Source organism: Podarcis gaigeae, assembly GCF_964106915.1.
Source record: "Podarcis gaigeae genome assembly, chromosome: 7".
Lineage (NCBI taxonomy): Eukaryota > Metazoa > Chordata > Lepidosauria > Squamata > Lacertidae > Podarcis > Podarcis gaigeae.
The window spans coordinates 57420569-57432814 of NC_139683.1; the positions used below are offsets into that span (position 1 = coordinate 57420569).

A 12246-nucleotide genomic window follows, 5' to 3' on the forward strand; every position below is an offset into this window, starting at 1 on the left:
CTACGTTCCACTAGATAGCTGAAGCGCTAGACAAGACACTCCACTTCATCAGCATAATGTACACCAAAAAGGGCTATACAAATGATAAAATAATAATTCTGATCTGTTATTTTAGGAAACCAATTTATGGTGTCTGGCGCTCATTCACACCCCATCAATGTATAGGATGGTGAGACAAACTGATTTCTACTGACATGCTGAACCCCCGCCAAAAGGCACTTCTCTATCTTACATTTAAAAGGAACAACAACAAATTCTGTGCACAACTGATTGGTTTATTTTTAAAAATTGCAACTGATAAATCAACATTAGTGCCATTGAGATATTCCATACATTCAGCAGAAAGATGGATTTAAGATTTACTTAATCTCTGAACCCTGATGCGATCTTGGTTACAGAGATTTCTTTACTAGTAAAAAGAACTGCATTTTTTTTAAGCCAGTGATTCATTGACCATTGAGGTGCCCTTTAGATGGTCTCCTGAATATGTGGGATCTGTTTGTATGCAAGCAGTTAGTTGACCTGTGGCTGGGAAAATGTTTCAATGATCCAACCATGGAGCAAGAGTGACGGGGTCTTTTCTGCAGAACTTGCACTGGGTCATTTAAACATTCTCCCAGGTACATAGAAGCTGATCACAGACTAGCATTCCTACACACCTGGGAGAATGTCAAAGACACCTGAGATAGCTGTGGTCCCACTAGAATTGTTGTTAACTGGCATGCCTGAAAACAGCCCTTGTGCCTTTCCCTAAATACCTTGAAATTTGGGATTCATGGGTTCCCCAGCTCCTGTTTAGATGCCACAGATGAATGTAGCATTTTTAGACACAACTCTATTGGCTTTTCTTCTGGCATCGGCAATCCTGGCATGAAGGAAATTGTTTGGATATTGACAAGAAATGGTTATCAGTTTAACAGATCTAACTGAATCTGTGCACAGCGTCCTGGGAAATATTACCAATTTTACCATCAATAATACTTGTTAAACAAAGAGGCATGGGGGATATGCACAGACTAAGCTAACACACACTAGCTGAGTCTTAAGCCCCTTTTCAAAGAACAATGGGCGGAGGGAAGGACTGCCCCATACAAAAATAAAGCACAGCGTTGCAAGTTACTGTTATTAAATCCTGTTGTACAAGTAGAAATACAATCATCATTACAGCAGCATACAAGGGAAACAGAACTGTGGTGGAAATTTATAATTTAAAAGACAAATGCCCAGAAGTTCTAACACAGCCAGAACATTTGTGAAAAGGAGAGCAATTAAACATTCATATTCTGCCATGCCACATAACATCAGCTAGGTAAGGTCACTTCAGGCATTAGGGAACAAGCATGGTAACCAATCAATAGCACAAAGTCTGAGGTCAACCATAGCGCTTCACACTAAGCTCTCAATAAAACAGTTTTCCTGAGGTTCTGTTTATATGCCAGCCAGGGAGGAAAAGATCCATACAGCTACTGCAGGGTGGTAGTAGCCTCTCCTCTTTCTTCTTTTAAAAAAACAGTCTTGATCTCCAGGACAATTTGCTCCTCAGACATGGAGTGTCTAACTGGTTAGAAGAGGAAGTCCAGCCAGTTTTGAGGTTGTTCCGTACTCAACAGACAAAGAATTTAGAAGCAAATGTGCAAGTGCAGAAGGCAAATAATTTCTTTCCTTTCCTTTTTTTTAAAAAAACCTGATAACAATTATGAAACTTCTCTGCCTTTTCAGTACAAAGAAGATTTGGCACAGCCAAATGTATTAAACGAGGAAGATGTCCAGCTAAAAACAGCTTTCGTAGATCAGACGTGCAAGTGCATCAAGTTCATCCATTTTTTGAAAACGTTTTAGTGGAGGAAAGCAACCACTTTAACACGTGTCTATTGCTGACCCAAAATATCCACGTAGCAGTTTCATCTAGCATTGGAGAATATATGTTTCTGGACAACCATGGCTTGTGGAGAGGAGAAAACAGTTCCTGAAGCACAGCATGACTGCATATTCCTTACCGGGTCAAAGCAAGTTCCTCCTGGCAAAGAGGAGTGGTTTGAAAAGTGGAACAGTTCAAGCTGTGCAGTTGCTGAATTCTAGATCAAGTCTTCAGTAAAGGAAGTATGCAAGTCTGAAACTGGCAAACATATTTTAGGTACAGATTTTCCCCAATCTTCATCTACGTTGCATGTGGATAACACAAATTCCCACCTGTATTTCATATACTATCTCAATTACTGGCCATAGAACTTGCAAAAAGGAAGCAATCTTCATGATCTTAAAGGGCTAGAAATACTGTTAGGATTCTTCCTCCTCCTCAATATTTGGCTAATGCAAAGAAGACATTTGGCATTAAATAATACTAAGGAAAGTGTCGAGTTTCAGCTTTCTTTTTGAAAAAGAGGCCTGCTGCGTTATTCATCACTAGGCAATTGCTCTTCTTCCTCCGAGTGGCTCTTGCCTAGCCTGGTCTACCTTTCATTTATTGAAGCAGACCGCACACCCAGGTAGTTTATTTTAGATTAAGATGCAGTTATATAGACAGTGCTCCCATTGTCAGTGCAGCTTAAGACTGTATGTCGGAAGGCATTTCACTGTGCCCATACTGGAAAGTCTCAGCTATGTAACACTGCTGGCTTCACCGCCAGACATATATGGGCACAGAGAGTTCAGATTAAGGCCTAGGCTACACATTTGGGTTCTTTCTGGCTTCCAAACGGCTACTGTCATAAATCCTTCATTGGGTCTTTTGGCAATGCCTCTACAGGGTTTCTCAACCTGCTCGGCATTTTTCCTCAGGTCTCTTATGACTGTAGCCACTTCAGAAAGAAGGCTGAGTTGTGTTAGACGCCTTCCTTCCCTTCTTTCTTCACAGCAACAAGTTGAATGCCAATTCATTATTTTTTTCATCTGGCCATAGCATCAACCACTCCACAACCACACCTCACACTTTGATCTATTAATTGGACACACTGGTCCAGCAGTGTGTGCTTAACACATTTACACTGAATAAAATACATTTTCTTTACATCATTCATTTACCCCTTTCTTCCTAGCTGCAGCCTCTGTCACCATTTGGAAAAAAACAATTTTAACATTTCTGCCGATAACTGCATTGCCTTCATGAGTCCTAACTGAAATATAACAGACATTCCAAAAGTATGACCCTTATACATTTTATATAAATAGGTAAAAGCTTCAGACAAAATACTCTGATTCTTGTGATTGAATTTTTTTTAAATAGCACTGAAAAACATCCAGCCCTTGAGTAGGTACACATACACACACTCACACAAGCACATATATACGAAGCGTGATGAGTGAATAAGACTTATAGATATGTCCATATATATATATATATATTTAAAAAGCACCCTCATGTGAGCCCCAAAAAGAAAAATCCATTCCAATGGATTTGGAACACAAGGAAAGCAAATAATTAAAAACAATGCCAGGCCTGATACCTGGCTAGGTTTCCATGTTTGACGCTTCTATTTGCAGCCCATCAGAAACACAGTATTTACAACTGAAAGTGAAGCTGCAAGGCTGGTTCCAAATATTTTGACTGATAGCTGCCTCCACTTTGTGCTTTAAAGTGCCTTCGTACTGGCTGGGTGTGTTGCGTGTGAAGCTGGCTTTTGTGGGTAGCAGCTGTAGAAGTAAACCTGCAACAGGATGGCCATATCCACAAAGACCTGTAGGAGTCCGCAGATAGAGAACTGGAAGGGAGCCTGGTTCACAAGGAAGTACATGGTCTTGAAGGTGTCACCACTGGTCCACATCAGCACCATCTTGACACTTAACAGGGGGAGAAAGGGAAAGCACTTTTAAGAAGAGGAAAAATGGAAAACTGAAACAAAGAATTATGACAGTAGCACAGCTACAGTAACTGTAACTGATTAAATATGAGTGACAGTTAGGATAAGCAAAGCACAATCATCAGCAGACTTTATTATCTTCTGCTATAATGCATGGCAAATCTAACATGAATGTGGATAGAGCTTTTGTCTACTCTTTTGCAGAGTAGCCAGTCATAAGCCATATAGTTCATACTAAAAATCAAAAGAATGTCACAGTACATAAAATAGAGAAAGCAAAATGTCTCTTTCAAACACACACACACACTTTTATTAATTTTTCAAATGCATAAACAGGTTCCTATATTAGAAGCCGTGATATTTAGCTTTTGAAACCAGTTATGACTAACCCAAGGTTATTGAGAATGAGCTGGTTTGGATCCTCATAATTTGGCATGAACTTTTTACCCACACAAGCAGCTCAAATCATAATTAATCTAGAAAGTATCCAATTAACCACAGTTTCCTGTTTGACCCAAAGCAGATAACTATGGTTACCATTTTCAAAAAAGCCAGACTCTTAACCCAACTTCAAACCACGGTTTTAAAGATTGTGTCTGGTTCCAAAACTGGCAAACACAGTTTCCTAGCTTGGGTGGAATGGAAAACTTTGCTTAAATAGAGCCTTCCTGGTTTAAGTGAGGCTTATGTGAAGAGAGAAGTCATCTTTCTACTTTTAGCAGCAAGATAGTCATAAAGGCTTGCTTTGGATGAGCATAAGATAGAATTTTAACTCGAGCTTTCCAGGTTCACTCCCCCTTCCATTTATTTATATTGGTTTATAGCTTATCCCAACTCACTAGACAATCGGATCATGCACACATACCAAGAAATAAGACAGTGTCTCCAAGTATATAAATAATTAAAAGAAGGAGTACCTTAATCATCACTCATTACTTCGTATAAACTACCCTTGTGAGTCCTAAAGCACAATATTATTGAAACTTTTATTTCTATTCAGGTATAATATTGAAGTGAAGGAAGTCAGAGATAGCTTTTATAATTTAAAAAATAAATTTTCATTAACACACTCTCAGTAGTGAAAGTCAAAACCACTGCCAGTTTTTAAGTGCCTGTAACAGTCTTAATGCATTATAAATGGACATATTTTTAATGGAATTATAAGCAGGGCCCAGTAAAAGCTTTGGAGTTCATTGTTATAATAACCTAAAATATATTATGCAATGTGTATGAAATATAATTGAAAGCGATGAGCACTTCAGCTCTTATTTACAAGTAATCAGACGCAACCATGTGTGTGACAAAATAGGGAAAACGTCCAGCATTTCTCTAACCGATGAGAGAGAAAATGGAAGCAAAGAGAAAAGTGAAATGAGACAAGTTTATACTCTAGTTGACAGCAGTCCAGAAAAAGAAGGGAAGATCCATGTTAGGGATACGGTTATTTGTTTATGGTTCAATACAAGTCATAAGTAAAATAAAATATGAGATGTGTAGAACAGTCCCCAACGTGGCAACTAAGAAATAAGCTCCACTGCATTCAATGGTATTTAATCTGTATTAAGGCGGCTCAGAATTACAGCCTAAACACAAGTCAACTTGTGTTTTGAAGAAAGCAAAACTATCACAGCTGCGCATACACTTCATACAAGCCCAGTTATAGAGATCACAAAATAAGCTTATGCAAGAGATAAATTAATGCTTTAAAATGATCAATCCTGAAGGAAGGGTCTTCATGCTACGAGAGTTGCAATCCTCTCACATGCTACTTAAGATGCCCTAAGATCTCAGTTTCCTGGGGATGGTGCCTGAAAACCCAAAAGCAAAACAGGAAGGACTTCATAGAAGAAGAGGCAACTTATCATAGGATCCGGAGCTACTGTCATTGGTGGTGACTGTTGCAAATGTAACTGCAGTCCATTCTGCTCATGCTAGGACTAGCAGAAAACAAGCTACATGCTCACAAACCACATGGGGCATGCACTGGGAAACTGTTGAAAGCCCTAGATGCAGATACAGCTCTCTTGCATGAATCAATACCAAGGACAGCAATCAAAAGTGCAGCGGGGGGTTGCTTTCTGCCTTAAGGAAGACTGTCATTGTACTTGCACAGAGCATTTCTCAACATTTTAGTAACCCATAAGCTCCAACATTAAACCCTATGTATGCTTTGACGTTCTCATTAAAGTATTGAGACAACAGTGTTTATGGTAGCCTTTGATGCTGTATTGTGTGCAGTCTAAGAACAGGAATGATTCTACACAGTGTTTCAGTAATATTCACTATGCATCTTCAATCCCAACCCATGGGAAGCACTGTGGAGGCAAGACAAAACTTAGAAATGGATACGTGGACATCCTAAACTTCTTTTTAACCCTGAACAATAATAAACCTAGGCAATTTATCACACACACACACACACACACACACACACACACACACCGTCTTATTTGACTGTGCTTTTTAAATGCTGCTTTAAAAAATATTTTGCACCCAACCCTACAGCCCTGAGTTTTTGCACATAAATACAAAAGAAAAACCTTTTCAGATGTTTTAGTTAATGCCACATATTTTTTCAATATGCCGCAGTCACTCATTTATCAATGCTTTGTATTTCAAGCCCACTTAAAGGGGAAGAAAAGATAAAGCAGCGCAGTTACAACCCCCTCTAGTTTAGTAAAAGTGTGTTTGGCCAGGGAGAAAAAAAGGGAAAGTTGCCCCCACTGCATGCCCTCTCAGGAACTCATCTGGTACAATTAGTGACACTGGAAATTTCTGCTTCATGTGTGCCCCCATTTATGATATTATTGTCTCTTCACTGCACAAATTCAGCTTCCCTGATGAATAAGGGAATGACTTTTTTTTTGGCATATATCTAAGAAAACCAGGCTAGCTTTGCAGACACACCACTTTTTCCTGTTCAGTCATTTCAGAATTTCATATGGGAGAAAGAGACTTTTGTAAGCTGAATAAAGCATTGCCTTCTGTGAAGTCCAACAGCCGCTCAGAATTCTTTTTTTTTCTTTTTTTAGGGGGGGGGGGAGAAAGAAACCCCAGATAGGCAGGAAGCTAGAAGTAGCACACAATCTGCCTGGAAGCAAGAAAGAAGCCAAGTGCATGGACAGATAAGAAGGATTTCATTTCACAAAGGTTATTTTCCCCATTTTGAGTGGCTGTTCTACGGAACAATTTTCCTCTCCATTAGTAGAAGGGGGAAGAGATATGCAACAATGCAATCATTTAATGAAAGATACAAGAAGGCATTTTAACAAGCTGGGAATAAGCTAAGGAGACTTTGAAATCCCGCCGACTTCAAAATAAAAGGTCCAGAATGTGTAGAACTCGAATTTTATTTACCAAGTGTCTAGCAACCATGTGATGTGCCGATCCATGTATATCAAACATGTAACAAGACTGTGTTAACGGTAAAATTCCAACAGGGGAGAATTTAGTCTGACCCAAATGCTGCTTTGACTAACACTAACATTTCCATATTGGACTATAAAATACAATATAGACCCAGGATTCTGTAGCTTCAAACAAACAGCAACAAACAAACAAACAAGAAAACTTGTTGCAGAATTTGGCAATCTCATTAGTGTAAGATTTAAGACAGAAAATGAATGCTTCCACTATAGTACTGCATGGTCAACTCAAGGACAATCCCCAGCTCCTGGAGTTGCCACCAAGTTCAACTGGTCAATGGCCCTACCAAACCAACATTCACACTATACAGCTCTGCAAAATGCAAGTCCTGCTGCAGCCTCCAAATTTCCCGAAAAGCAGAAAACAAGCAGTATATGCCAGAACCCACAAAGCTAATACAGTGGTACCTCAGGTTAAGAACTTGATTCGTTCTGGAGGTCCGTTCTTAACCTGAAACTGTTCTTAACCTGAGGTACCACTTTAGCTAATGGGGCCTCCTGCTGCTGCCGCCACGCCGGCGGAGCACAATTCCTGTTCTCATCCTGAAGCAAAGTTCTTAACCCGAGGTACTATTTCTGGGTTAGCGGAGTCTGTAACCTGAAGCGTATGTAACCTGAGGTACCACTGTACATTTACAGCTTCAACTTCGTTAGTGTGTATTGATCACAGGAGGCTCTCCTCGCAGAATTTAGTTTTTCCAACTGCAGAATTAAACACACTTTGTTGCAGATCTCCAGTGGGCTGCTCTTCTAAGTTACTGTGATTTGTCACTAAAAGACCCATCGGTTAGGGAAATGTTAACGGCTCCATGGCTGTCAGGAATACAAAGCAGCAGGGCCAGGTGGGGATCAAGCATGTGGTGAACTGAGCCGCAACATGGCTGGTTAACTAGCAAGAGGTGCACAAGTAACATCGGGTCTTGCAACAACACATATGCCAGAGGGAGCAAAGGAAGCAGGAGGTGCTCTGAAAGAGATGTTATTGCCAGAGGCTCAAGCAACAAAAATAGCACTTCCCAGCGATGTAATGCACTCCAATGGTATCCAGTGACAACACACCTCCCCAGTAGAAGCGCTTTTCTTATAGCTGAGCTCTTCAAAATTACTACTTTAAAGAACGGTATGCAAATGCAGCAATCCAGTTATGCAACGCATAAAACTGCATTTACCACACACCGGCCTTTTTCCAGCAGTACAGGCATGTAATTTAAAATATGACAGAATTGATATTTATGCGACTGCAATTTATTCTCAGAAAAAAACACCCAGCACCCCCCCCTCACTTTCTTAGTCAAGATACTACTTTGTGTGCACTTGGCAAGGAGCACCCTGCTATCCATGGGAAAGATACATTTTATTTTATATTTTGCATACCACGTGCCACATTAAAAGTAAAAACTTCAGTCAGTCAGATTTCTACTGTATGTAGCAAGTGGCCATTACAAAATTAACATACACAAAAACAAACAAGACAGTCCAAGAGAAAGTTAAACATAGAAAATATTCAGAAATGCAAAAAGTCAAATGTTAAACATTATTATAAAGTTCTGCAAGTCATCTAATATATTTTTTTAATCTCCTTTGACAGCACTGCTTTGGGTCAAACCTAGTATGATTGAGATTTACACCTGCAATGTTTAAAAAAGCATGCTCAAACCTAGTCATCTCCAGCTTTTTCTAGACCTAAGCAAGACATCATGGATTCAGGGCTCATATTGAAATATTTAAGAAAAGGTTATTCTATAAGCTACCGCAGGCAATGCAGTCCATTGCCCTGCTACTCTTTCCTTGAGATTTTAATGTATATTTCCCTACATTCCACTTTGCACACTGTCATGCACTTAATCTGAAACTTGGGAAGCACTTATGAAACAATCTCTGAATACAGAATTAACCCATTTTTGAGCTTCAAGCATTGAAGAGCCAGTTATGCAGACTGCCCAAATTGGACCACAGTGAAGGTCTTCTGTAATGTGGACTACTAAGAAGGTGCATGTATCTTCATTGCTCTGGAAAAGCATCAAGTGTCTTTCAAAAATAGATGAAGATGTGTCCTAAACCATTTCTATTTAATCTCTTGTCTGTGTCTTTCTACTAACGAGAATGGGAAACCATTGTAGCTTCTCTCCTTTGCAGTGGCCTCTAAGTGTTCGGGTTCTGATCCTGAGCCAAAGCAGAAGTAGAAGCTGGAACCCCAGAAGACAGGGCTGGCTAAACTCTGAAACATTAAGATAGCAGCTGGATTTCAGGGCAATCCAGAAACACAAATTATTAAGGAGAAGCAGAGGTCAATCAAAATGAAGCAGTTCCAAAGTGGGTGCCATCAGATAGCATGGTTTAGAGGTAAAGCAGAAATCAAACACAAAAGTGGGCACATTTCCAAGAGCAAAGTACAGTGGTACCTCGGGTTACAGACGCTTCAGGTTACAGACTCTGCTAACCCAGACATAGTACCTTGGGTTAAGAACTTTGCTTCAGGTTGAGAACAGAAATCACGCAGCGGCAGTGGGAGGCCCCATTAGCTAAATTGGTACCTCAGGTTAAGAACAGTTTCAGGTTAAGAACGGACCTCCAGAACAAATTAAGTTCTTAACCTGAGGTACCACTGTAATAGCAAAGGTCCAAGGCCCAGGGTCAATGAGGGTAGCAGGAAGTAGGAACAGGAAGTTGGGTGCACAGAGCCAATGACCAGCAACCGACAGTCTTCATTGGGGAGTTATGTAGACTGGTCACCCAGTTCCCACCGACATCTCTTAGCCCAGCCTTCAAGGTTGTCTGCTTCTAAGTAGGTCCTTTTCTCTTGAGAAGTCTAGTTCTTTTGGACTTGAGCTGTACACTCAGTTGAACAGTGGATGTCAGTGCCTGCATCTTCTGATGCCAGTATTCAACAGCCGAAAGAGCAGCAGCAGGTCAATTGGGAACGTCTTTCATGGGTCTTTCTGGGTCCTCTACTGCTGATGGGCCTGGCGACCCTTCTCCAGAGATGTTGGGGGTGTCTGGGGTAGCACTGGAGTCAGGAGATACCATAAGGTCTTCAGTCTTCATGTCACTGGGGTTTTCATCTGAGGGGTCATCCTGGCTTAGGCTTAGAAAACTAGCACAGGGCATGGTTTATTGTTGAGGACACATTCTATGTTAGATGGAAGAAAACCTCTTTTACTGGAGACCATGTGAAACTCCCTATGGATTACCAATTCAGACATTTCCACAGTCTTCCCCCCCCCCCCAAAAGGCATAGAGGGCATCTTGTAACGTATGATGACTATATTCAGGAAAGCCAGACTTACACTCAACCAATTTGCCAAAGACAATTTTCATTTAAGCAACTTGGTAGCTCTTAAGTACATGTACCTTGGGTAGCTCAATAACAAAGAGAAATCTTGCAAGTGGGGATTTTTGTGACTCTGTGCTGCGAGAGAAACTGAATCTGCATACAGCTACTAAAATGGCAAAGGAGTTATTCTGGATCAAGTTTGTGAACACAGACAAATGGTCTTGCTTCAGTTACATGCTTGCTGCCAGGATAATGGCAAATTGTTTCTTAAATCCAAGCCACAGAATTAGATTTCTAAAATATACATGACTTTCCAGCACTTCTCTCTCTCTCTCTCTCTCTCTCTCTCTCTCTCTCTCTCTCTCTCTCTCTCTCTCGTAGTGGGTAAAGACCTCAGGTGGGTCATTACTACACTGTGGTACATCTCACTGTGCAAAATGTTTGTTTTACTAGTCTCAGTTATAAGAGTCCCAGTAGAAATCTCACCATTATTAGTGTCATCTATCTGGTCTGACTGCTTATGCTAGCTTGCATCTGCCCTGAGCAAGTATTTTTACTGTCAATTCTTTGAACTTTCACTTAACCATTACTTACACTTTTCTGCTTGCTACTTGAAATGCATTATGAAAGATTGGGTCTAGAGGGTTTTGTCTTTCCATCAGCTGCCACCACTTTGTGAAGAGCCACCAGCTCTAGCCCCTATTATGTAGAGGAATCCTACTAGGCATAGGGAGGAATTTGGTTTGCATATCTCTGGGTGCTTAGCAATTTCTAGTTGCTAGGTGTTTAATATCTGTAGGTACAATATCCCGTTTTCTATTTATACACTCTGTTAAGATCCCTGCCTCATACAATTTAAATAAAACCTCTTAAATCATCAATGCAGCATTTTAATTCCAACTTGTTTCTTCAACCGCCTTTTACTACACATAGTAGCAGAGTATAGATATGAGTCAAACAGAACTGGAGAATATGCCAAGTTTCTTAAAGATAATATAAAATAATAAGAAATGGTTTGCTTGCAGATTAGTTATTTAATAGTATGTGGTATAATAACTGTTAAAAATAAGTTGCTGTTGTTTTAAATCTGCTACTGTCACTTGGGCTTCGACTAGATGAGCCTTGTGGTTCCTTTCAACTCTAAACTTCTATGATTCTTTGACTCTTGAGACTGCTGCTGTCCACCTGACAGACATACATCAGTGTTCCTCTGAAGTCTTCTTTCTGCTGAAGGACTTAACCACAAAGGTCTTAACAGGTGTCTTCCTGTGGCCAGCCACTGACTAGTCAGAAGTTATGCTGGAGAACTGACTCCGGGGTTTCGCTTTCCTGGGTGGCTTCCCTAAGCTTCTGCCATCAGGGATTCTGAGCTCACTTTCTGCATCTTTAGTCTTTTCAGTATCTTCACCCTCTGACCAACCAACTGCTGCTTTAATGACTGACAGACTTCAAACAGTATTTTGCCCACCCTTATACTGCCTCCAGCCAGAACCAATTTTACCAATCATCAGGTCCTTCCTGGAATTCTGACTCCTCACTCGTGTACACCTAAGGACAAATTCTGAACAGAATAGCCACTAAAGGGCCAATCACAATTTAACCCTTGTCAATTCTCTTGACCCACAGAAAAGCTAGAATCTGCTATTAACTGCCACAACAGAAAATCTTGCATGTTGACAAAACACCTATTTGTAAAATGTTCCAGCCTAAGTCGTTTCTCGGCAGACTGCCACATGTACATTAGCCTGGT

The 12246-nt window shown here is 40.4% G+C and overlaps 1 protein-coding gene across 4 annotated transcripts in view; it reads right to left on the reverse strand.

Moving 5' to 3' along the window:
- Window positions 1–254: 254 nt before the first annotated feature.
- Window positions 255–12246, reverse strand: part of SLC66A2 (solute carrier family 66 member 2) — a 54953-nt gene continuing 42961 nt past the window's right edge. For 3 of the 4 annotated variants that reach the window (XM_083747055.1, XM_083747056.1, XM_083747054.1), the window contains one exon: window positions 255–3777. In XM_083747055.1, the coding sequence (XP_083603181.1) occupies window positions 3570–3777 (208 nt within the window). In that variant the 3' untranslated portion in view covers window positions 255–3569. The remainder of the gene's footprint in view (window positions 3778–12246) is intronic. The other variant, XM_083747057.1, reaches the window with a different exon arrangement.